Consider the following 27,592-nt stretch of genomic DNA (forward strand, 5'->3'; position numbering starts at 1 on the left):
AAAGGACTTCCCATATTTGGCTGCAGCTTCCTGTGACAGCCCGGCGCCCCATGATGGTGTGCATTTCGAGCGTGTGGCAGCGGTGCTCCGCGTTTGCCGCGCGGCTCCAAAAGAAGCACTGGGGGTGTAGTTTAGCAAGCCTTTCAGCCAGGTACTACAGCACCAAGACGGCACGTCAGATACCAGGCATGGAGTACCAGGTACGCTCTTCTACCTATCTTTGCACAGGCTGCTAGCGAGCTAATTAGCTAGCCGCCAGTGCTAGTTTTACAAGTTTGTAACCGCAACCGCAACTCTGAGTTGACTGAACAGTGTTCACAGATGGATGAAAACATGGCTGACAGCACCATATGCGACTTCGTTTATTGTAGCTGGCGTTGTAGAGCCGAGTGACTTTAAGCTGGCAAAAGAAGCTGTTTGGTTCTGAGTGACTGCTATGAAAAATGTGTGGACAGGACAGAGCTAGTCCGTAGTCTGTTGTATCCTATGTCTGTTAACGGTACTGCCTCACTGACTGACTCAACGTCAATGTTCAACCGGTGTGCTAACACGCGGTAAAACTCTCATGCCGTGAGTTTGACTTGGGCCAGTTCCACATTGTAAACTTAAGTGTTTACCTTTTTATCTTATCTGGGTTTTGTTATTAACTCAACATAAGTGAAACTACTATATCTTAAGAGCTATAAACATGTTCCTGTCAAGACACAAGAAAAACCCTGACTTATCTTCAATAGACCTTTTTTCACGGCAGACATGTTGACGTGTCATAGATAGTAGGAAAAGCACAGGTGTATTCAAAACCATTAACGATGGCTGCATTCCACTTAGGAGAGGTCCTGGTATTGTGCATGCTGACTCACTGAAATAGCTTACTGGGACACTTGATGGAATTGAGCCATCGTCAGCTGTGCTTTTCCTACTATGACAAGTCAAAATGTCTGCTGTGAAAAAGGTCCATTGTTGCAACTTAAGGTTAATGCAAATCAAGATGATACAGGCACTGTCCATCGCATTATGTATATAGCAACCCGTTAACGTGCATTAATCATTCAAAATCCATTGTTGTAGTAGTTAAATGTTTGTTTACCTTGTTCTGCTTTGCTGTCCTGGTTTTAACTTTCGTCTAGCTCTGTTCTAGTATGAACAATAAGAGCAACACAAAACTAGAGTCAAATTCCTTGTGTATGTGCACATACGTGGCCAATAAAGCTTTTTTTGCTTTATTGTTGTTGAGCCTTATTGTTTTTTAAAATAAACATGCCTGTTACAGTTCCACAACTTTTTAAATTATAATGGGATACATGTGTCATAAAATCCACCTACCAGCACCCTTTTAAAGCTCAACACGTAACAACTTGTTTGTTTAATCTCTGTATTTGTACAGATTAAACAAGGGTTTTAAGCAGGGGTTTTCCTGTACAGAGGGATTTTTGGTGGGTTTTTATTTATTTATTTATTTTTGGCAGAATTTTTGGACTGGTATTAATCTTCTCACCTGATTCTCAATAAGAAAAAATAACGAATTTAACGACCTGCTAAAAGCATGTGATTTTGAAGTTTCCCGGTGCTGCTCCTGCATTGTCACCGGAAGCCTAAAATTAACAAAGATCTAGTATTTTAAGAAAATAGATTGTTTGCACAGTCTGCAGCAGGACAGTCCACACTGCAGTAAGGTGGAGTCAGTGTCTGTAATGGAGGTGTATCAGGGCATACCTGACATAAAAGGTGATGCAGCATTGTCAGAGTTTACAGAAGATGATCTACCCATGGGTAGTGATTTAGGAGGCTTTACAGAAATGGTAAGATGTGAGACCTATTATTACTTTTTAGCAGGAGGCCTAGTTAGGTATTTTATATGAGTGAAAAATGTCTTCTTGTAAAGTCATCGTGGCTTCTGTCTCATTGCAGCTGTTCTATTACTTGGTGTGTGTGTGTGTGTGTGTTTCCATGGTAATAAAGTAACCAATCAGTCAATGCAATAATGTGGCTAATTTGTGCTTTTAAATGTCTATGGAGAACAATGGAGTCCAAAACTTTCTAATGTCCAAAACGTCACAATGCTAGAAAACAGAAAACCTTTCATTTTCTGTTGATAGACTTAATGACAGACAGACCAATCATGTCAGCACTAAACATTTCCAGGTCCAGCTTAAGGAAACGTTTTCCCTTTACCCTCGGAAAGCTGTTATTAGCTGACCAAGCCAGTGGAGTCCTCTAATCAACAGATGGATAAGAGCTGGACTTCAATACAAGATACCGTCAGACATGAGACCCTGAATCTACTTAACATGTTGCTCTCACTAAACATTTGCATGTAGAACAAAAAGGAGCCTGATTGGTTGACTTGTGTTTTACTCATAGCAATAGGTCAAAAGCAGGGACAGTGCATCATGTCCAAGCTTCGGTCCTCTGTGCGGTGGTTTGTTTTTAAGTGCGCTGTGTGGTTCTAAACGTTTCACTTTTTGCTTTTGCTGCAGGATGCCATTTGCACTCTGAACACACTACAGACCAATGCTAGTGCTCTGGAGGAGGTACGACGAGAGCGGGGCAACCCTCAGTTGCAGCTCCAGGCCATGAGAGGATTTCTGGAACGAGCCGGCCTAACAGTGAGTCACCTTTATCAGCATAAATAAACGCATATAATAGTGACCACCAAAGATTAGAAATGCAATGTTATTGTTGTCTGATAAAAGTACTTATGTGTGGGTTTCAAAGGTGGAGGAACTAGACCATCTCAATATCATTCATGTGACGGGAACAAAGGGCAAGGTGAGCTAACTAGACAAACAAGTTTTTATTTTGAATTGTGTATGTTGCATTTCAAAGGCCCAGTCAGTAATTTGACCATACAAGTCACATGCAGATGCTTTTACATAAAGAACTGAGAAGTCTGAATGGCATATAGCCTATTGATCCGGCAAACCCTTTGTTTACAGTTAGATCATAGACTTCCTTTTTAATGTTGAACACTAAGCTCCAACTACGCAAGCTCTGACAAAAGGTCATGCAAACATGTTTTTAAACGTGAGTTTGACAGCTAAACGAGGGTGGCCTCTTAAATGTTTGCATTTATCTTTCAGGGGTCAACCTGTGCGTTTACTGAGCACATGTTAAGAAGATATGGTTTCCGAACTGGATTTTACAGGTAAAACTGCAGTATATGAAACCTCTATTTGACACAGAGGGATGGAATTACCAGTACATGCTTTTTATTTTGAAACCAGAGAAAGTATAAAGTGTTACCGTTAACCTCTTAGCATTTTGCCCCCATTTTGTTTTTTGTTTTTTTTATTTAAGAGGGGTGGAGGACAGGGAATGTTCATGGGTAGATCAAAGGTCAATTATTATATAATTGTATAACAGCAATATTTGGTACGTAATCGCATGTTCTTTGTTTTATTGCAATTAAAGCATTAGAGCATTTTAATGACATCGGTCAGACTTTAGTTTGCATCCATCAAACATGTTTCCAAAACCTGCATGCACGCTGTAGTGTCCCAGAACAGTGGCTATGGATGGATTCCTACCACAGGACGCCCCACCCACAGTTGCAAGGCAAGTCGGCTTTCAACGTAAAAATCCACCAAAGCACCTTTACACATGTTTGAGTAATGTATTGAGTCCGTCTATTGTTTAATCTAGCTACTATTGTGCTTTGTTGAATTAATAACGCTGTAGCGGAAGTGGCCGTCATTCCTTATGGGCTCAAATTAGTCTAATCTGTAAATAACATTTGCTAAGGTCTTAAGGGTTATGACTGTTGGTGGTAGTAGTTGATTTTGTTTAGATATGGCAAATTGTAATTATATACTGTATGTGATGATTGGTCGGACCGTTGAGCTAAAGCTATGCTAGCAGCAGCTGTCACTTGTTGCCATAGCAACTCCAAACATCCTGGGCTGTAGCTGTGTTTTTTTTTTTTTTTTTTTGTGAATGATTAATGCTTTATTTTTCATTGATGAGGCTAAATGTTCTATTGTCAAGTTTATGTTCATAGTGTTATTACATTATCTGGGTCACATTACAGTGATACAACCAAAAGATGAATCCTGGGATTCATTCAAAACTTTCATTTGTTTGAAAAAGTAATAAATGGGCGCCTGGTTAGCTCACCTGGTACAGCAGGCGCCCATATAAAGAGGTTTACTCCTCGACGCAGCGGCCGCAGGTTCGACACAGACCTGCGGCCCTTTGCTGCATGTCATTCCCCCTCTCTCTCCCCTTTCATGTTTTCACCTATAGAAATAAAGGCCTAACATGCCCAAAAAATCTTAATATTAATATATATTAATGCTACATTTGGCTGAAAGAGACTATTTATATTGTTAATCGCAATTATTTCTGAGACAATGAATTGTATAGCAAATTTTGGAGTTGTTACAGCTGAGCAGTATATGCCACATAGAAGTGGGCTAAATCATCTAAAAGCTGGAAACCTGAAGATGAATTTGAGATGCAGCTCAGACACTGTTTCAAGTTTGTCTAGTTATAAATCAGAAATTTAAAAAAGAATTAAAATAAATTGTGGAAGTGTATAAGGGCTTAGAACATTATGATGGAAGTATTGTATGTGATGGCCACTCCCATGTGCACCTAGGTCTCAGAAATTGTTGACATTGACATTTGAAGTTTTCTATAAGAATTGTGTTTTTTGGTGATTGGATGGCGAGCACTTTAGTTGTGGAAACTGCTCAGAAACCCCTTAATTTTAGATACACCTAGGAAAGCCTCAGGTCTCGATTTGCCCTCAGTCTCTAGTTTGTGGTTGTGACATTTCATGAGGATTATCCTGAAGGTCACAATAGGTCATTTTAAACAGTAAGGTCAAGTTTAATAAAAAAAAAAAAGGTCATTGTAATAATACTGTGGGATTTTATTAACATTAAAATAAGGCAACGCCTAAGCCCCACTATAACAGCTGAAAATAAAAGTGGGGTTTGACTTGTTTCTCTGCTATTTTTAATTCTTCAATATCACCCAGCTGCACTGGAAGCACACTTCCACAGTTAAAACAGTCAGCTAGTGCCCGCAACATTGCTGATAATGAGTACATGTTGTACTATTTTGTATATTGTTTTATACAAATTACATATGTATTTTATAATACATTAGTTTGATCAACCGGTAAAGATTACAGAGAGGAACCGCAGGTGAAAATAGAGAAATAGTTTGAGTAGCCTAAACGCGTCAATCAGTGGCAGGAAGAGAGATGGAGCATGCTTCCTTGGAAGTTATCATCTGAAGCAGTGAGGGACATAAAGCCAATTAATGCATTTCACAGGAATGTACTATTTTAATAGCACATAGCATTACATGCTTTCATTTAAAATGCCATTTGTGGCCACATTCATTTTATGATTTACCATCATTGGTATGGCTCTGTTACATAGACCTGCAAGTGCAATAACAAAAAAATCCTAAATTAAAAATAAGGAAAATAACGCGGTTAACATTTTTATTGATAAACCTTGGTATGTATTTCCCTCTACTCGGCAAGTAGTGGCTCTAAACACTCCTCTTTTGATGTTTCCTTCTTTGTTGTAGTTCCCCACATTTGGTTCAAGTCAGGGAGAGGATTCGAATCAATGGACAGCCCATTGGAAAAGAGCTCTTCACTAAATACTTCTGGCAGGTTTATGGACGGCTGGATGAAACTAAGGTAGGTCACGGAACCAGGCAGAGATGTATAGTTTTAAAACACAGCCGCTTTTTCAGTTTTAAATGTAACTGTTGGACTAGCTGAAAAGAAACTTTACCGCCGGTCCAACCATGGCTACTCATTCACTTCACTCGGTGAAATGATTCAATGGATTAACTTTTAATCTTCTAAAGGTAACAGTTGGCATTCCAAGCAGTGTTTTCTGTTTCTTTTTACCCGATTGTGCATCCTGTTTGTATTCCTAACCCGAGTAGAGCTTTATTCTGTATTATCAGTGTCACAGGTTGTAATTGAGTCAGTAGAAAATGAGACCCCTGATGTCAGGATGAGCATGACCATCATGTGACAGCACTCTTTGGTCACATCTAATAGTACTCAGTGTGCAGTTTGACCCCTTAAATACTTTGCACACGTTGACATTCAGGCTGTCTTCAACCGAAGAAAGTCTTGGTCAACTGAAATTCATTATTATCGTTAACAAATTTAACACATCAGCAGAGGTATTCATTTTCAAACACGCTAAGTAGCTCGATGGTTAACATTGAAGTATGGATTTGATTCGCGGGGGTATTTTGCAGACTGTAATGTCATTAGTGTTAAGTTAGCAGCACACTTAAACAACCAGACCCAGGGTGAGCATAGAGGGGGAGGCTGAGTGAGAAGAAGAAAGACTTTGCCTATCAGCTCCGAAAATACATTATGATCTGCTGTGTGCTTAGAAGTGGGGAATTTTAACATTTAAATAAACAGAGCACTGCTTTCACTTCCATGTTGTGGAATTCCTGCTAATGTACAACTCTTTGCATATTTTCACAATGCATCTCCTAGAAGCAAAATATAAATAAAAAAGTACCGAAACTTTTTACCCAAAATTATATTAGCAGAGCGCTGATTTCACGTTGGGACCTAAAATAGATAGGTTTGGTCATCTCCTAGAAGCAAGATATAAATAAAATTGTACCCAAAAGGGACTAGATCTTCACCTTCTGCTCCAGACATGAGCAGAAGATGATCCTTTTTTTTTTTTTTTTAAGTTTTGCCAGTCTGCTCGCTGTTGTATATTACTCTTCTACTCTGGGCAGCTGCAACATTTAGGAAGGTTTTTCACCGGCTGTTTCTATAGGGTGCGCATGCGTGCAGCGGCATGGCAGCTAGGGCAATGGTGCTGGAAGTAGGGGCTAAAGTCGCTGGCTGGTGTGATCCCATCACAAGATGGTCTCTAGTTTTTCTACAAACAAATGTATTCTATTTGAATTATTTATAAGATCCTGAAGTAAAAAATATTCTTCACACAGGGGCATTAACTGGTGTATATTATTGTATAAAAACTTTGCAAACAAGGTGATGCAGTCTTTTTTTCTTTTCTTTTTTGACCTCTTTAGGATGCCCATGGAGGGACGATGCCGGCATACTTCCGTTTCCTCACCATCTTGGCCTTCCATGTGTTTCTTCAGGAGAAGGTGCGCTAGCAGGCCTCTGCTGCCTTTTATTAGCAGTAGGGCTGTAGCAATACACTAATCTCACGATACGATACACGATATTCAGCTCACGATACGATATATATCACGATATTCAGCCAACGATACGATAACGATACGATTCGATATATTTCGATACACTTACATCATTTTCTGAAAGATTTAAAGGGGACCGAGTGATTTTGGTGACATCTTGTGAGTGTTCCATTTACTTGGATTTAATTAATTGAACTGAAAACATCAATTACACAATATATGTCTCTGACTGAACAGAGAGTCTACAGCAGGGATCATCAACTACATTTTTTTCAGAATTTTTCTAAGCACTCTGGTGGCCGGACTTTAAAATAAAGAAAATAAAATGAATTTATACCTAATACGCCTATTCTTGTTCGAAATTTTCACTTTCTTACTGAATTAATGCTACTATTTTTTAACATGTATTAGTGTGAGCAAACTCCTAAAAAACATGGAAACTCCATAATGATAACTGGCTCTTTAACTAGAAAAAGATCTCAGACTAGGAGGCAGTTCACTGAGGAGTGATGGTTAAAGTCTGTGATTATGGAAACATTATTGTAGTATGCAGCATCCTGATTGGTGGAAAATGCTTGCAGAAAGAAAGGCTGTTGTCAGATAAACATGTCACCGTCAAAGACGCTGAAGCGAAAAGTTGACGTGGAAAAGCCAAAAGCCCAGCTTTAATGATGAATGGACTGATAAGCAGGCTATGCACTCGTCATGTATGCCTCATTTGCAATGAAACGATGTTGTTGCAAAATGATATCATCATCATCATCACTCTAACATAACCATCGCGTCATTCACGTGCATATTAAGTAGCTCCAGATTGTCTGCTCTAGCGGAGAGTTTGGTTTGTTCAGCCAGCAGTGAGGTTTACAAGAATTTGTCAAAATTTCTACAAACCGACCGCTTTTGTTTTAGCTTGTTTGTAAAAATTCGCTATTTGCAGAGTAGAGCTGTGTTTGCGTAAAACAGCGCGGTGGACTGAGCAGATTGAAATATCGCTTTCTACATGTTTATGCCGGTCTACACAGGTGAGTGCATTGATAAGTATTGACTTTCTACTCACAAAGGTTTAATTGTAGCCTAATTACAGAAAAGGGACCAGCGTGAGTTCATCTGCCCCAGCGGCCGTTTGTAACTCTGTATCGTTCCCAGTCAGGTGCTGCGTGTGTGTGTGTGTGTGTGTGTGTGTGTGTGTGTGTGTGTGTGTGTGTGTGTGTGTTTTAACGCACACGCATCTCGGCTCAGCCGTGTGTGTGTGTGTTTTAACGCACACGCATCTCTGCTCAGCCGTGTGTGTGTGTGTTTTAACGCACAACCATCTCGGCTCAGCCGTGTGTGTGGAGCTCGGGCATCGCTGTAGGTTACAGAATCCCGGCATGTGAATAGAGATGTAAATACAGGTGGCTGGGTTTTTGCTCTAAATGCTTGAAATGATAAATAACAGAACGCATTTTTTCCTCTTTACATTTTGTGAATTCATGATTATTCTGCGGGCCGGACTAAAAGCTTTGGCGGCGGGCACCAGTTTACGTTGGCTGCTCTACAGCGACACTAGCGGCTGGCTGACCAAATCGCTCTTCCTGCAACGTGAACGGGGGTAAACACGGGGGATTTGAATGGGACTTATGTATCGATACTCGCGGCATAAAAATCGATCCTTTCTTGGGGGAAAAAATATCGATTTATATTGCAGAATCGATAAAATTGCTCAGCCTTAATCAGCAACCAGCAAATAGGAACCCAGTGTTACCTGGGAATTATACATAGGTTATTGACTTCTAATTTGTAACTTTTCTACAGAGATGAGATATTTCTGAAGAAATAGTTTCTTTTAGTGGCAAATCCATTTTCACTGCTTCTTTGCACTTGGGTGCAACGGCACAAAAATCGAAAGATTGTCCACAATGTGAAAGGTTCATTCTCTGCAGAGACTTCCTGGCAGTCGGGCCTGTAGCTGTTGAGGTGTCTTGCGCTGGATCAGTGTGTGCTGATGGCCTGACATCACTATCCTCTAGCAGGGCAAAGTTTTGTTACTTAAATTACTAACTTGCCTGAAATCTGAACAACTCTGTTTTTTTCCAGGTGGATTTAGCTGTAATTGAAGTTGGGATTGGTGGAGCATATGACTGCACCAACATTATAAGGTAAGATTCAGTAGTATAAAGCAATAGTAATTTACTCACCTCTGTTGGGCTGGAAATGGTGAACTAGAACTTGATTATCTTTACATTCTAGATCCCAAATTATATTCAGACGTGATACCCATTTGTCGTTTGAGTTTCAGATCAGACACTCGTGAACAAAGATTGTACAAATTGCATCTTTATGTTTCATATTAGAGAATGAAGCTTTAGCTTCGTGTGGGTGTGGGTGTGGGTGTGGGTGTGGGTGTGGGTGTGGGTGTGGTATACTATTGTCCTGAAATGAGTTTAGCTTGCTGTGTCAAATTAACACTGACGCCTGGGCACTTGTTATAATCAAGGAAGAACGAGTGCAGCAGAAGAACATTAGTCGGTGCAAACAATGACAAACCTCACAGAATTATTCAACCTGCTCCATCCTCACTGAAGGCGAGAGTTTGGGCACATTTTGGCTTTTATAACCTTGAGGGGAAGACGCAACTTGATGAGAATAATGCTAATAATTTGCAAAGCGAAAGTTAAGTATTTTGGAAACCGACAACAACCTAAAGTACCTACAGTGGGGGAAATAAGTATTTGACCCCTTGCTGATTTTGCAGGTTTGCCCACTTACAAAGAATGCAAAAATCTACAATTTTAATCATATGTACATTCTAACAGGGAAAGACAGAATCCCAAAGAAAATTCCAGAAAATCACATCATATGAATTTATTAAAATTGATAACCATCTGATGAGGAAAAACAAGTATTTGACCCCCTGGACAAACAGCAAGTATTCTGGCTCCTACAAGCCAGTTAATCTTTCTTTAAGACACAGCCCCAATCCGAACCAATTATCTACATCAAATACACCTGCCTCACCTCGTTACCTGTATAAAAGACACCTGTCAACACCCAAACAACCAGCATCCAACATCACCACCATGGGCAAGACCAAAGAGCTTTCTATGGACATCAGGGACAAGATTGTTGATCTGCACAAAGCTGGGATGGGCTACAAGAGAATCGGAAAGCAACTTGGAGAGAAAAGATCAACTGTCGGTGCAGTTATCAGGAAATGGAAGAAGCACCACACCACCGCCAACCTCCCTCGGTCTGGGCCTCCACACAAGATCTTGCCACGTGGGGTGTCCCTGATCATGCGAACGGTGAGGAATCATCCCAAAACCACAAGGGGGGAACTGATGAATCAACTGAAGGCAGCTGGGACCACAGTTACAAAAAGAAACGGTTGGTAACACACTACATGGATTGAAATCCTGCAGCGCATTTCCCCCTGCTCAAGAAGAAACATGTACAGGCCCGCATGAAGTTCGCCATTCACCACCTGGACGACTCAGAAGAGGCCTGGAAGAAGGTGATGTGGTCAGATGAGACCAAAATAGAACTTTTTGGCCTCAACTCAACTCGTCGTGTTTGGAGGGCAAAGAACACCGAGTACAACCCAAAGAACACCATCCCCACCGTCAAGCATGGTGGTGGCAACATCATGCTTTGGGGGTGCTTTTCAGCCAAGGGGACGGGACAACTCCATCGTATTTTGTATCGTGGAATTCTGGACCGACATCTCCTTCCCTCAGTGAGAGAGCTGAAGATGGGTCGAGGATGGGTGTTTCAGCACGACAACGACCCTAAGCACACCGCCAAAGCAACAAAAGAGTGGCTGAAGAAGAAGCACATCAAGGTTCTGGAGTGGCTTTTGAATCAAATTGAAAATCTTTGGAGGGAGCTTAAAATTTTGCCAGTCGACAACCTCGAACCTGAATGATTTGGAGGCTGTCTGCAGGGAGGGAGGGGGCCAACATCCCTGCCGAAATGTGCACAAACCTTGTCACCAACTATAAAAACCGTTTGACATCTGTGCTGGCCAATAATGGCTTTTCTACAAAATATTAACATGCTGTTTGTCCAGGGGGTCAAATACTTGTTTTTCCTCATCAGATGGTTATCAATTTTAATAAATTCATATGATGTGATTTTCTGGAATTTTCTTTGGGATTCTGTCTTTCCCTGTTAGAATGTACATATGATTAAAATTGTAGATTTTTGCATTCTTTGTAAGTGGGCAAACCTGCAAAATCAGCAAGGGGTCAAATACTTATTTCCCCCACTGTAACATGTCAGTCAACCAACACACTCTTTCAATGCTCTAAACTCCACCCAACTTTGAACCAAAAGCTCTTTTTACTTAACGGTTTTATTTTATACTTTAATTAAATGTATTTGAAAGCTGACCAAAGCTTGGCACTTTGCAGTTTTTAGTTGCAAGAGTTTTTATTTTTGTATGAAGACATATATAAAGTAATGTCAAACTACATTTAATTTGTGGTTTCTTTTCTTTTAAATTGTATGTATACTGCAATCATATGGGAAAATAACTACATTTACATACTGTGAATTGTTTTTTTGAATCGAGAATAGTTTTTGAATCGAAAATCGAGTTTGAATCGAATCTTGAGCCTAAAAATCTATCGAATTGTGACATTTTCTGAATTGTGCACCCTAAAAAAAATTTATAATATATATATATATATAATATATATATATATATATATATATATATATATATATATATATATATATATATATATATATATATATATATATATATATATTTATTTATTTATTTATTAGGGCTGGGCGATATGGACCACAAGTCATATCCCGATATTTCTTCCGCAAAGTGAGAGCAAATGTTCAGTCAAAGCCAAATATGACATGTCACAAGTAGTTTCATAGAAACCGGCTATTTCAGTGAACAGTTGCAAAATCAAATGAATAAATAAACAGTTTCTTCACCTGGTTCAATGCTCAGCTGTTCAAACAACAATAAAATGTAAACATAAATACAGTATAACAGGAGTACCTTTTATGAAATCAAAGCTCCATAAGGTTTGTTTTAGTTTTTTCCAACTTTTTAAATTGTTTTTCTTCTACACATTTTCATAGCTTATTTCTATGTCCCATATTTTCTACAACCCCAAATCAGAAAAAGTTGGGACAGTATGGAAAACACAAATAATAGTGATTTCTAAATGTACTTTGACTTGTATTTCATTGCAGACAATACAACAGCACATAATTTAATGTGTTCATGATTTTTATTGTTTTCTTTTCAAAAAAACAATTCCTATTTTGGTTCTTGCAACACATTTCAAAAAAAGTTGGAACAGTAAAGCATTTACCACTTTTTAATGTTGCCATTCCTTTTTACAACACTTAAAAGACATTTAGGGACTGAAGACACCACTGATGAAGTGTTTCAGGTGTAATTTTGTCCCATTCTTGCTGCAAACAGGTCTTAAGGTGGGCAACAGTACGGGGTCTTCAAAATGCACCATACAGTCTCTATTGGAGACAGGTCAGGACTGCAGGCAGGCCAGTCAAGTACCCGTATCCTCTTCCTCCGCAGACAGGACTTTGTAATGTGTGCAGAATGTGGTTTTGCATTATCTTGTTGAAATATGCATGGACGTCCCTGGAAAAGATGTCTTCTTGAAGGCAGCATATTGTGCTCCAAAATCTCTAGGTACTTTTCAGCATTAATGGTGCCATCACAGAAGTGCAAGTTACCTTTGCCAAGGGCAGTGACACAACCACATACCATGACAGACCGTGGCATTTGGACTTGTTGCTGGAAACAGTCTGGATGATCCTTTTCTACTTTGGTCCGGAGCACACGGCGTCCATTTCTCCCAAACAATATCTGAAATACTGATTCATCTGACCACAGTACTCGTTTCCACTGTGTGATGGTCCGTCCCAGACGCCTCCGAGCCCAGAGAAGTCGACGGCGCTTCTGGACACAGTTAACATAGGGCTTCCTTTTGGCACAGTACAGTTCTAACTGGCATTTGTGGATGTAACTACGTATTGTGGTACTTGACAAAGGTTTGCTAAAGTAGTCCTGAGCCCATGTGGTGATATCGCTGATAGATGAATGACGATTCTTGATGCAGGTCCGCCTGAGGGATCGGAGATCACGGTTGGTCAGCTTAGGCTTCCTCCACATTCCTTGAAACTTTTAATTATGTTTTGCACTGTTGAAGGAGAAATAAGCAAATGTCTTCCTATCTTTCTTTGAGGAACATTGTTTTTAAACATTTCAATAATTTTCTCACGTATTTGTTGGCAAACTGGCAATCCTCAGCCCATCTTTGCTCCTAAAGGACTAGACCTTTCTTGGATGCTGCTTGTACCAAATCATAATTACAATCACCGGTTGACATCACCTGTTTCAAGTCACATAATTATTTAACCAATTTACCTGATTACTAGCCCTAAATTGCTCCTGTCCCAACCTTTTTTGGAATGTGTTGCAGGTCTGAATGACAGGAAAGGATGTATATTTACAAATGAAATTAAGTTGACCAGACAAAACATGAAATATTTTGTGTTCACATTGTCTGCAATGAAATACAAGTCAAAGTACATTTAGAAATCACTACTTTCTTTTTTTATTTGTGTTTTCCATACTGTCCCAACTTTTTCTGATTTGGGGTTGTAATATAGGGCTGGGGGATATAGAGAAAATATATCATGATATTCTTGACCAAATACCTCTATCAATATTGCGGCGATATATTCTAGAGTTGAAATACCTTCACACTTAGATTTTAGATAATCAATAATAAAACAACTGGAACAGTCTGGCAAGTTCAGAAAAGTACATCACTTCACTGTAATGCAGCCTTTAAAACCAGGAAAAGACACTTATGTCATATTACGATATCCAAAATCTAAGACGATATCTAGTCTCATATCACGATATTGATATAATATCCAGCCCTAATATACAGTGAGGAAAATAAGTATTTGAACACCCTGCTATTTTGCAAGTTCTCCCGCTTGGAAATCATGGAGGGGTCTGAAATTGTCATCGTAGGTGTATGTCCACTGTGAGAGACATAATCTAAAAAAAAAAAATCCAGAAATCACAATATATGAATTTAACTATTTATTTGTATGATACAGCTGCAAATAAGTATTTGAACACCTGAGAAAATCAATGTTAATATTTGGTACAGTAGCCTTTGTTTGCAAGTACAGAGGTCAAACGTTTCCTGTAGTTTTTCACCAGGTTTGCACACACTGCAGCAGGGATTTTGGCCCACTCCTCCACACAGATCTTCTCTAGATCAGTCAGGTTTCTGGTCTGTCGCTGAGAAACAGAGTTTGAGCTCCCTCCAAAGATTCTCTATTGGGTTTAGGTCTTGATATGCTTCTTACAGAGCCACTCCTTGGTTATCCTGGCTGTGTGCTTCGGCTCATTGTCATGTTGGAAGACCCAACCTCGACCCATCTTCAATGCTCTAACTGAGGGAAGGAGGTTGTTCCCCAAAATCTCGCAATACATGGCCCCGGTCATCCTCTCCTTAATACAGTGCAGTCGCCCTGTCCCATGTGCAGAAAAACTCCCCCAAAGCATGATGCTACCACCCCAATGCTTCACAGTAGGGATGGTGTTCTTGGGATGGTTCTTGGGAATTATGACCAAAAAGTTCTATTTTGGTCTCATCTGACCACATGACTTTCTCCCAAGACTCCTCTGGATCATCCAAATGGTCATTGGCAAACTTAAGACGGGCCTTGACATGTGCTGGTTTAAGCAGGGGAACCTTCCGTACCATGCATGATTTCAAACCATGACGTCTTAGTGTATTACCAACAGTAACCTTGGAAACGGTGGTCCCAGCTCTTTTCAGGTCATTGACCAGCTCCTCCCGTGTAGTTCTGGGCTGATTTCTCACCTTTCTTAGGATCATTGAGACCCCACGAGGTGAGATCTTGCATGGAGCCCCAGTCCGAGGGAGATTGACACTCATGTTTAGCTTCTTCCATTTTCTAATGATTGCTCCAACAGTGGACCTTTTTTCACCAAGCTGCTTGGCAATTTCCCCGTAGCCCTTTCCAGCCTTGTGGAGGTGTACAATTTTGTCTCTAGTGTCTTTGGACAGCTCTTTGGTCTTGGCCATGTTAGTAGTTGGATTCTAACTGATTGTATGGGGTGGACAGGTGTCTTTATGCAGCTAACGACCTCAAACAGGTGCATCTAATTTAGGATAATAAATGGAGTGGAGGTAGACATTTAAAAGGCAGACTAACAGGTCTTTGAGGGTCAGAATTCTAGCTGATAGACAGGTGTTCAAATACTTATTTGCAGCTGTATCATACAAATAAATAGTTAAAAAATCATATATTGTGATTTCTGGATTTTTTTTTAGATTGTCTCTCACAGTGGACATGCACCTACGATGACAATTTCAGACCTCTCCATGATTTCCAAGTGGGAGAACTTGCAAAATAGCAGGGTGTTCAAATACTTATTTTCATATATATATATATATATATATATATATATATATATATATATATATATATATATATATATATATATATATATAAAAAATAAATACATACACGGCATAAATTTAACTGTTAAATAGGGTTACAGTATGTATCGGTCGCAGGCCCCTGAATTGCATCAAATTGAAATTGTATCGTGGCATACTTTGTGATATCAGTAAAAATTGTACAGTTTTCCAAAGAATTGATATATTATCTTATCTTGATTAAACGTGTGATTTACACCCATAGTATCGATACACAGACACCAATTATACTTTTTTTTTTTTTTTTCATAATATATATTGCATATGAGAATTGAACTTTTTGGTCCTAGTATAATAAAAATCAATTCTCCTCTGTGGTCCACAGGAGGCCGTGGGTGTGTGGCATCTCCTCTCTGGGTATAGACCACACTCAGATTCTTGGAGACACCATTGAAAAGATCGCCTGGCAGAAAGGAGGCATCTTCAAGGTGTGTTGGCTGTACACGTCAGTAATGTGTCATCCAGATTGCACTAAATATTGGAAATAATTTTTTTTTTTTGTGCTTTCAACATCACCTAACAGTATTTGTCAGTAGATGGAGTTTGCTCTGTTGTCATGGAGGTGGAAATGATGTTCAGTTTTATATTTTTTAAAAATTTTATTTTAGAGCTGCAAAGATTAATCAAATAATTAATTAGTTGTCAACTATTAAATTTTTATAAATTTTGATAATTGAAAATTTTGAATGTCTTTTTTCTTAATCTTTAAGAAAGGGGAAAAAAAAAAAAATCAATCTCTGATTAAACTGAATATCTTCTCGTTGTGGACGAAACGAGACATTTGAGGATGTCCTCTTGTGCAGTGATGTCACCCATAGGTTTCTGAAGAGCCCAAATGAAGCCCGACCGTGCTGTGAGCTGGCTGGTCTTGTAGCACGAGGCTTTGATTTCCTCATTAATGGATCATTTGTTTAATAACCCAACACAAATGTCCATGATAAGATTAACGGGAACCTGGGGTTATCCTTTTCAGAGTCGCAAAGCTCAACAAGCGACTGAGCTCGCCAGCCGGACAGTCACGCTCAGACAGTGGCTACCGAGTAGTGGGCAGTGGCCTCTGACAGGGAGAGAGAGATACAGTACTTGTCTCTCTTTGAGATAACATGTATATGCAATAGATTCTAAATTTAGTTCTGAATTTGTGTTTAGTGTATTTGATTTTCTTGCATACATATATAATTATTTTAGTATTTCAGTCAGTTTGGAAGGTAAATATAAAGAGTTGTACAGAAAGTGGTAACATGCTATGGCATATGTTAATTAGACTTAAGCCAAATACTGGACCAGTGTACCGAATTTTACCACTAGGTGTCGCACTTGACTCAGCCGGTCCTGATTGAGACTCCACATGGTGGCGGTAATGCACCTCTAAGCCGTGATTTTTCTGCAGTGTTTACACTTTGCGTGCTGAAAAACTATTTGATTCAGAAAACAGCGATGCTATTGAGAAGTAGTTAAACTAGTAATGCTACTGCCCAACACTGCTTGCACTACATGTTGGATTTAGTGCCGTGATGCCCTCGGCACAGGTGGCTAATATAGGCAACTGTTGAATTTGCCAGAAGGTGTCATAGTAAATGTCTGTTCAACAGGTTTGCATACAATCAAACCGGTTTAGCCTCCTACACTGGACCGGACTTGTGGAACCAGAAATTGACCCAACTCTACATAACACTAAGAGTACACTGGTAGACAGACAGATCCGTGCATAACCATTCAAAGAGGAATAAGCAGACCTTCATTACAACATGACTCTCAGTATAAACTGAACTGACTAAAAATATTTGTGGGGAGCATTCCACTGTTTTGTTGCTGACTGCATTGGAAACAATTTTTGAACTGGTTTCGAGTTGGAACCGGTTTTTGATGCCCAATCCAATCTATAAAGTGGTTGTATTGTTGGGGTTTTCATTTCTGTTTTTATTTTAGAGTGTCTTTGCTGGGGGTATTGTGCAATACCAGCAAGAATACATCGTCTCAAACTGTCGACGGCATTCTGTGTGCTTGTCACCTTGCAAGTTTATTTTTCCAAGAAGGAATACTGTAGAAAGGTTTTCCACAAACAAAGGGCCGTTCTTTGCATTCCTGGGATTGAGAAACACCCATTCTTTATATTTGAGTTCAGACTTGGTGAAGGGACACTGAAGTTCTTTAAATTAAAACCACTTATTGTTGTACAGTATGTTTCTACTTCTCTGCTGCTCAGTCAGCTTACTAATGTGCATGTATTTTCAGCCAGGAGTTCCTTCCTTCACAGTCAAACAGCCAGAAGATGCAATGGTTGTGCTCCGGAACAGGGCCAAAGAGATGAGGGTAAGCGACCAGTCACACTAATGCAGAGTTTCCAGCCAGGGATTTGCTTAGAGAAATGTCAAAGGGTAAATAAAGTTTTAAATAAACTTGGCTGTGGAAATCTCACCTCCAGCTGCTCAGTTTTATGTAATGCAGTCTAACCTGTTGTCGTAGTGTCCCCTGTGGGTGTGTCCAGACCTGGAGGACTACCAGACAGATTGTGGACCATTGCGTCTGGGCCTGGCAGGGCAGCATCAGCAGTCCAACGCCTCCCTGGCCCTCCAGCTGAGTCACACTTGGCTGCAGAAACGATGTCTACCAGGTGGGACGGGTCGTCTACTAACATTTGAACTGTGTGTCAATTCTTAAGAGAGCTACCTCTCTTTTTGGGACAGGGCAAGTGTATCTATCGAACCCCACACCTCTCACAAATTTGTCAACAATTCAGCATGTTGGTCTCATGTCTGAATTAATGCCAGGCTAGAGTTTGCCAGAACATCCACACACTGCGGAGCGTAGTAAAGTCTGGCTAGTCCCCACAGCATTCCGGGATGGGAGAAAAACCTGCTCTGGTTTATTGGCATTTCTTAAAACCAGTCACAATCGTCATGGAGCCACTGTAAAATAGTTGTGCGAGAGAAAAATTAAATTTGACAAATAGTCCAGCTAGCTGTCTCAATTTACCCTGCAGAGATCTGAGAAGCAGTTAACCATAGTCCTCATGAATCCACCGGATTTTAGAATTACAACACAGAACACAAGTTTGAACACAAGCACTGAACTGCCTGGGAGTTTGTGTAACCGCAAACTGTTTCCTGCAAAGCAAAGTTGCTCCGTCTCTTTTCTCGGTCTTCTTTTCAAGCAATGTGTGCTTTGATTTCAATTGTTGGAAATATTCAGTACGTAACCATGTGCACTCTTTCATTAGAAAAAAAGTCCCACCTTTTATTAGTTGAGCATATTTACAGTACAAACCTTGTCAGTGAACAAAATATATAATAAATCAGAATTTGAGTAGTAATCGAGATAAAATGTTCAATTAACAAATTTTAAGTCCTATGTCAAGCCCTACTCTAATACATGTTTCTCATTTGTCATCTCTAAGATGCAAGGAAATGATGCAAAGAAAATAGTTTAATAAAACAAAAATTTTAATTTGTTGAGAAAATTCCTCCATCTTAGCCTGTAGAAATGTATTTTCTTCCTCTTGGAGAGGGGAAAGAGAGGTTAAAAAGGAAGCCTTTTATAAACCCATAATATCGTGCGAGCACTGTGAATGCTTCTGTAAATGTCCTGTCCGAATAAAGCTGTAACTGACACCTACAGTACATCTGAATGGAAAGAAACCTAAACAAGCAGCAATATTGTGTATTCCATATCTGAAAAGGGCTAAAGCCTAGATCAGTTTTCACAACAACCTGTCCTCTCTCAACAGATAAAAGCTTTTCATCCACCAGTGTTGAGAACACGGGTGTACTTCAAGTGACTACCTTCAAGCCCAGCCCCATCATGATAAAAGGTGAGTCCTGAAGAAGAATCAATCACTGTAGGGCAGAGCAAAATGAGATTAGGACAAAGAACAAACACGGTTGGAAGGTTTCCAAAATGTACCCGCCACTCAATAGATTATTTAATTTTTTTGGCTGGTGAGTGAAGCAAATCTAGCAGCCTCTTGCATGTTTTACCAGCTGGTAGCTGGTGCTAATATCCAACCTTGCTGTAAAAGCAAATGGCAACATTTTAAATGGATCCACTCGACTTAAAAAAACATCTTGGCTGCGCGTTTAAATTCTATAGAAATGTCAATGTCCTTTTAAAATACACAGTAAAACTCTTCAAATGTCAGTGAGCCATGATGCTACGGTTAGTCGTGTTATGTGTGAATCAGATTTTATTGAAATTAGGGCTGCACAATTCATCACAATTGTATCGAAATCGCAATATGGACTAGTGCAATATCCAAATCGCAGGGGGGCGCAATATTTGTTAATTGCAAAATATGTGTCAAACCATTCTGAATAAAGTACTGTGGTGCTGCAGAGACGTCCCGGCCTACAAATTATATCCTACAGACTAAAGAAAAGAATATTTTTTTGGTACAGAGCCTCGCAAAAATCACACGATAATCATTTTAATTTCTTTCAATGTTAATCATTTTCAATGAAAATGAGAATAATGATAGAAAAACTATCATTCCCTCCAATATCGTGAATCCTATCGCAATCGCAATATCAGTCAAAAATAATCGCAATTAGCTATTTTCCTCATATTGTGCAGCCCTAATAGAAATCCAACATTTAACAGTTACCAAGCAAAATGTGACCTCATCCAGGAATGTTATCTGTGTTTGGTGTCAGGGCTGGCAGACACGGAGTGGCCTGGGAGGAATCAGACTCTGAAACACGGAGCAGTCACCTACTTCTTGGACGGAGCTCACACCATGCGCAGTATGCAGGCCTGTGTAGAATGGTTCAGAGAGACTGCAGCCCAGCACGAAAGCAATGCAAGGTGATTATCACTCTCTAATGACATGACACTCTACATCCAAACTAATACATTTTCAATTTAAAATGCATAACTTTTTTTTTTTTTAGGTTTACGCCTAGCATCTTTTGCTATGTTTATGCCTAGCATCCACACCTAGCAGTTTTTAGAACCCCCTCAAATGAAGACTTTAAAAATAAAAAATAAATTTAAAAAACCGCTGTTCACCCCTTTTAGTTTGAAAACTCAGGGGTTGCGTTTTAGTCTGGACTCGCAAAAACAGAGCCCTTTGGAAACGATGATGCAGACGTCCACATTCAGACACCTCTGCGTCGCCACGATCACCTCTCCAAGCCCTCTGCCGTAGTTCGATGTGCACCTCCAAAAGAAAATTATTTTGCGTTGAGGTGACGCAGACCACAAGGACTGTGATTGGTCAACTGGTCCTGTGTGTTGATAGTCAGTGTTTCCAGCAGCCTACTGTGGGGAGTAGCAACATGCTAGTTCACTGACATCAGCTTAGCAAATAAACTCAGACATATTTTGGTTACAATGACGGGGTCATCCATTTGTAAAGTGTCTATATGTCAGTAGCGTTTTGAAATTAGAACTTCGCCAGCAAGCAGTACTTTGTGGGCAGTTGTGCTAAAGTTAGCTTGCTAACATAACATAACATGAACTGGCTGGCAGACACCTCGCAAATAACTTATCACTCAGACTTATCACCCCGAGCATTATGGCGGTGAAATGCACCGCGATGCAAAGCAACCCAGACGCAAAACTCCGAAAGGGTCACAACGCCGTAGGCGTGACGCCGTAGCTACGGCGTGGAGTTGACGCAGAAGCATAAAACAGCCTTTATCAGTCACACTGTCCTTCCCTGATGAGTCACGCCCCTATTACGTGACCTTTTACCTCAGGAAAACAAACAACCAGTGGTTAATTCAACATGGATAACAGCCGTTTTGGACCTTTTGTTGTGGATGCTTGCAACTGTTCAGTTATAGTGCATTCCATTTGTACTCGGAAAACACCCCACCCTCGGCTCGGAACTTGGGCAACCACCAAGTACCCCGAGCTAAAAATCCAACATGGCTGCTCCGTGCGTCAACAGTTGTAAAAGCTGTAGTAACATAAAGTTATAAGCACTTTGTTCTTATATTTGTCTTGCACAGTCCTGTCCATCTTCGATCTGTGGACATGTTGCTACGCTGTTTGTATGCACAAAAAACAGCATAATGCCTTGTTATGAACTGGCATTGCTAACAATGGCTAACCTGGCTAGAGCTAATGAAACAATATGACTTGTAAATGGACCGCATTCAACTCGGCTGCAACGTCAGCTTCGGCTTTCAAGTTCCGAGGTAAATGGAACACACTATTAAATCCTTCATTCTAAATGCTTCTACTGCCAATTGCCATTATTTATTTATTTTTTTTATGAAAATGTAAACACACGTTACTACCTGCAGAAATAAACCACACTAGTGACGCAAACTTCCAGGTGAAGCACTCTAAAACGTTATAGTATATAGTATAGTATACTTGCCATTCCCAACGCAACAGTGTGACGTCATGGAAACGCCGTAGCTGTTTACGCTCGCGTGAGGTGGTCGCGACACTAGTTGCACTCTTCTCCTGAACAGAGGTGTCGCAACTGAGGAAAGGCTACCGACTTTGCTATTTCTACGGACTAGAAGAAGAAAAAAAGGTAAACAATGGCAGAACTGGCAGCAGCATTGACGTCAATGTCAACAGTGGCTAAGATGATATTTGAGTCAATGGATGAGGAAGAACAGCTGCTCTTTGAGCCTGCTGCTTTGAATAACGCCAGACATAAATATGGTGAGTTCAATATCCTCGTGAATCAAATGAGGATGATAGACGAAGAGAAGCACTTTGAATACTACAGAATGTCTGCACAACGATTTGTTGACCTACTTAGTTGGATTAAGCCTTTCATTCACCATAAAAGAACTCCTCTTAACCCAGTAAGTTAACAAGAGAGACTTGCAGTCACTCTGAGAGTCCTGGCATCCGGTTTCCCTCAAACTCCTCTAGAAAAAAATCGAGTGGTGCGCAACCTCTGGTCGCACACTTAAAATCCTGGCGCGGCAGCGAGATCTACGTCATTTTGACATCACGTTGTCGTGCGACAGGTCGGGAACGGCGACTGTAAAGGGGGCTTTAGGAGTTGCACCCTTCCCCCAACAAGACCACATGTTCTTAATGTCCACTGAGCACATATGAAATGTTTTCACATGAAGCTGTTGCCCAGCCGGCTGATCTTCCATATTGTTAGAAGATGTGAAATAAGACCACCCATTCTGATACTCTAGTATCAGAGCACCTCCCTGTGCTAATAACTGTCCCTCCTTGTTTTTACTAAAAAAAAAACTACTTCAGACATTTTCTCAAGCAGCTCAACAGTACTGATTTAAAGCCTTGACATGTTTGTGTTGTAGTGGACCTGTGGCCAGAGTTTTGCTGTTCAATGCCACAGGAGAGAGAGACTCAGCAGCCATGATTAAACTACTGGTGGTGAGTACAACTGCTTTCAGCAATACAGGGGGAAAGGCCATTGCTATTTAGCAAAAGGTTGTTGTGGGTATTGTAGTATGTATATGTTGAGTTTGTTGTAGCAAAAATGTGGAAAGTTTTTGGTTTTTTTCATTTCAGTCAAATGTCATTCCTATTTACATTCTAAAATTATATATTATAAATACAATCTATTAAATTGTTACACATTTATTTTTACAGTATACATACATTTATGTCTTGTCTTAGAACGTCAGCGACTGGACAGGTCTGCACCTTTTACGTTCTTCGTTACATAAATGTGTAACAATATTCTAATATATTTCTAGTGTATATCCGCAATATTTATGCAGAATTTTCAGTTTGACAAATATTAGTTGTGTTTTGAGGTTGGACTGTGATGGCATGTGGCTATGAGTCACTCACCAGGATTGGGAAAATAGCTTGCCAGTCCCCTGCTGACTTTGCTAGCCTGGACTAGTTAGCCAGCTGGCCGTTCTGACCTTCTCTGTAGTTATCTCATGACTACGAGTCGCTCGTTGGGAGTGGAAAATCCACTCGCCAGTCTCCAGATTCCTAAACCAATTCTTGAAAAACTGGAAAAAAATGACCTCAAATTCTTTTGAAAATGATTTAAATTTAACAATATGGTTAATATACTTTTACATCCGTTTTGGTGAGCCCAGAGGGAAAATGTGGCCTTTTTAAAAGTAGCATGCATTTACAGTAGCTAGCTAACGGTAGACTACAGAGAAAGTATGACATTTTTATGTCTGTTTCGGAGCAACAGAGGGAAAATATTTCAGTCAACGTAAATTTGCGTTCTAATCCAGTCCGATTCCTACCGGTTGCGTACATAGTGGAACCGGGTTTCGGTACCCAACCCTAGTTTTCTGCTGTCTCTGCTAGCCCGGCCGCTCAAGGCTTTCAAATTTAAATATCAGAGGAAAGGTTGAGGATATCAGCTACGCCCTATGGCTACGATCTCAACCATATTCGAGGCACCGGGGGAAGCGTAGAGGAATTAAACACCGACTATGACTTCTCTGCTGGGCATCCTGCCAGCCAGTGTGCAGGCGACAGACGGTGAGCCGGGTGGCCTCCGTGCCTGTGTCGGTGTCCAGCGGGATGTCGGAAGCTTTTTCTGTGTGCCAATCTGACGGCCACATTCTGCTTTTCATGCCGAGTTGAAGGAGCTGATGGGATTACATTTTACTGAAATTGTACCTCGTACGATTTCATGTGACAAATAATGATTGATTGATAGAGATATTAAGGATTTCACAAAAATGTTCTTTAAAAAACATTTTTACTAGATGAGTAGTGTTTTTTTTTTTTTTTTTTTTTTTTTTTTTTTTTTTGAAGAATTGGACAGGCAAATATACTTGTTTCTGATTGGCTGAATCATGTGACCACTGAATTATGTGACCACGTGGGAGCAAATGTAATTCTTACTTTGCTGTAAGTAGGAGCAACAAGTTGGCTCTTTAGAGCATTCTTTAGTGCAAGTTTTAGAAGTTTGATAAATATGGGCTCAGTTATACAAGGCTCTGTATATTTAACACTAAACATCTATGTATGAATGAAGAGCATAGGAATAAAGCCATTTTCATATTTAATTGGCTATAATCGGTGAGGAAACCTACCTGTTAACTGTACCGTCTTTTTTCTTTTCAGCCATGCCATTTTGACTTTGCTGTGTTCTGTCCAAACATCACTGAAGCCATCGCTTCTTGTAATGCAGGTGAGATCATTGAGCCCGTTGCTTTCGGCTGTTATAATATAAATATAAAACCTTATCCAAAAAGGACCATACCTGTGGTTTTTAGCCCCTTAACTACAAATTTTGTCATGTGCACTTTATGTGACGGCTATTTTTTTAACTACTTAGCATAGTTTTGAGATTGATATCCCACCTCCTGAACAGCCAGTGGTTCATTTAAAGGAATAGTTGAACATTTTGGGAAAAATGTACGTTTGCTTTATTTCCAAGAGTGAGATAAGAAGGTTGATATCACTCTCATGTCTGTGCATTAAATACAGAGCTAACGCCTTCTCAGGATGGGGTTAGCCTAGCTTAGCATGACTGGAAGCAGCGAGAAATGGCTAGCCTGGCTCTAACCAAAAATGAAAGGTATACTAAGCAGCATTCCAAAAAAAAAAAAAAAAAAGACTTGTACATACGTAATTCCTCTCAATCATCACTTGAAACCCACTAAAGTGTGTTGCGGTGTCTGTTATCTACAGAGACCCTGCCCTCTGCCTGTATTTTCTTATTTTGGTCGTTTGCTTTTTGAGCCAGAGAGGAGGGGCCAACTTTGATTCACAAACCCCAACCAGCAATGCTGCCTAGGATACCTTTTTTGTCACTTTTTTCAATGTTTTTGTCACTTTTATAAATGTTTTCGATGCGATTTTTCACTAACCCCAACTTATTACCAATAGTTTTACATGTATTTTTGGAATTCATGGTCAATAAATCTCATTTATAGGAGATCATTAGACAATGATTTTGACTAATATTAGAGGAAGGTTTTGAAACCATTTCAATTTTTTCAAATGCTATAAAATTGAATACCCACAATTCAATGAAAGTAGTAATCGAGTACTTGCAATTGTACTTAATTTTTTGAGTAATTTGGTTAAAAAGAAAACCATATTTCTGATATAGAAGTTTTGAGAATGAGTCAAATTTGACCGGAGGACAACATGAGGATTAAATCAATACTCGAACAGACATGTGTAAGGTTGGGTCTTCTCTGTTGGAACTACAGTATTTCATTTGTCCATTTGCCCAGTGCTTCTCTCTGCTCTGTCTCTGGCTATAGCGGGGGTTGCCTGATAGTCTCTGTACAGACACAATGGTTCTAACCCTAGCAATCTCATTTTGACAAGAAAACCTCAGGAAACTGCACAGTCACTGTAACTGACGTTTTTAGATTTTTAGTTATGCAAGTAATAAAGAAAGCCAATAAGTCAATTTTCCAAAATGTTGAACTCTTGCTTTTACACTGAAGAGACATTTGAAAATGGAGCCTTTTCCCAGATCTATCTGTAATACTGCATCCTGAATCTTGAATATTGAAGTGCTTTTGTCTTACAACAAAAAAGAAACCGAAAAACTATGAACCTTCCCATTCTGTCATTTCCACACCTCTCAGACCAGCAGAACTTCAATGTCTCGGTGGAGAACATGTTGACTCGCTGCTTGGACAACGAGAGGAGCTGGCATCTCCATAACAGCCTGGGGGATAACAAAGGTACACCGCTGCTCATTGAGGACAGCCTGCCCCTTGGCTCTGAAAAGAGAGCAGACAGCCTGGTGTTCCCCTGCATCCTCAGTGCCCTCCAGTGGATCACCCAGGGCAGGGATTCAGTGCTGGAAGACCCAGCCAAGAGAGTCTTATCTGTTAAACCCAGCGTCCTGGCCAAAGCTGTTGCGCTCCGCGATGCAGCCGAGATCCACATCCTCGTCACTGGAAGCCTCCACTTGGTGGGAGGAGTACTCAAACACCTCGACCCAGCTTCCTCAAAGTAAACGGATCACGTGAAGTTTGTGAATTCAAAACCGTTGAAATAATGGAATGCTCTGCTGGCCTGTGCATTTACCTTGTTGGAAGAAAAATGATTTCTGTCTGTTTAGATGAGGTTTTTGTGGTACAGTGACTTTAGGTGTTAACCTGAATGGGCTTAGCTGCACCCAGGTTTTGTTATCTTGTAGCTTTTCTACAGTGGCTAGTTCTAGGAACCTGTAAGTTTGGACTAAGGCAGCTCCGCGCCTCACAACATCCCCAGTTTCACCCAGAGCCTTACAGACTGCTGCACAAATGTGTGGAGCTAATGTCTTTAGTCTTACTTGAAGCCAAATGTTTACAAAGTGTACATTCATGAACACCACAATGTGAGCTGAGTGAGCTAACTGTGTGTGTGTGCTTCAGTGATCATTAATGCCCCCAGGATGAACCAGAGTGGTGTGATGGTTATTACATAACCTTTCCATAAAAGTTGTAGATTTATGACAGCAAAATGAGTTTTCTGGTTTTTACTATCTATTTGAAACACTATTATCTTTTACAGTATTTTTTTTTTTATTGAAGAAAGCCATTTTGCATAGTTTCTTTTTGACAATGTCCTTCATACACATGGCCTACTCTCTTCTTTTTGTAGAAGTGGAAATATTACGTTAGAATCAGATGAATTCATGTAATCAAATTTTGTCTAATCTATTTTACACTGGAATTATAGTGAAAATGGTCCTTAATGCATAATGATTAAATTATTTGACTGTACTACATACGTCATTGTACGTATAATGGTGAAAATTATTATTATTATTATTATTATCATCCTGGTCTTTATGTTGTCATGTTCAGTGAAACCTACCAATGTCTTAAGCTGTACACGTATTTCAGATTCACCCTGCAACCTCTAATTTGAGTTTTAAATCTTTTTTTAGTTTTTATCAAATAAACAACACTGACCGTTCATGTGGAAACATCAAGAATGCACTTAAATGGAATTGGTCATGGCTGGCATCTTAAATATGAGTAAATTAAAAAATACGGAAATTGTGTCTA

At 39.9% G+C, this 27,592-nt stretch overlaps 1 protein-coding gene across 1 annotated transcript; it reads left to right on the forward strand.

Moving 5' to 3' along the window:
- On the forward strand, positions 1 to 27,592 carry fpgs (folylpolyglutamate synthase). The gene is made up of 15 exons (XM_028602501.1): positions 1 to 200; positions 2,478 to 2,606; positions 2,716 to 2,769; positions 3,081 to 3,145; positions 5,545 to 5,659; positions 7,042 to 7,119; positions 9,250 to 9,311; positions 16,027 to 16,129; positions 17,937 to 18,014; positions 18,168 to 18,315; positions 19,429 to 19,512; positions 20,351 to 20,501; positions 22,943 to 23,018; positions 24,693 to 24,759; positions 26,177 to 27,592. The coding sequence occupies exons 1-15, from the start codon at positions 51 to 53 to the stop codon at positions 26,551 to 26,553; spliced, it is 1,737 nt and encodes a 578-aa protein (XP_028458302.1). The 5' UTR covers positions 1 to 50; the 3' UTR covers positions 26,554 to 27,592.

This window comes from Perca flavescens, chromosome 16, assembly GCF_004354835.1.
Source record: "Perca flavescens isolate YP-PL-M2 chromosome 16, PFLA_1.0, whole genome shotgun sequence".
NCBI classification, from domain to species: Eukaryota; Metazoa; Chordata; class Actinopteri; order Perciformes; family Percidae; genus Perca; species Perca flavescens.

What these genes read in the sequence shown, in the direction of transcription:
- fpgs (XM_028602501.1), top strand. Translation starts at nt 51, where the DNA reads ATGATGGTGTGCATTTCGAGCGTGTGGCAGCGGTGCTCCGCGTTTGCC. An exon ending in AGAAAGGAGGCATCTTCAAG is followed by an intron (nt 16,130 to 17,936) that starts GTGTGTTGGCTG and finishes ATGTATTTTCAG; the next exon opens with CCAGGAGTTCCTTCCTTCAC. An exon ending in GCAGAAACGATGTCTACCAG is followed by an intron (nt 18,316 to 19,428) that starts GTGGGACGGGTC and finishes CTCTCTCAACAG; the next exon opens with ATAAAAGCTTTTCATCCACC.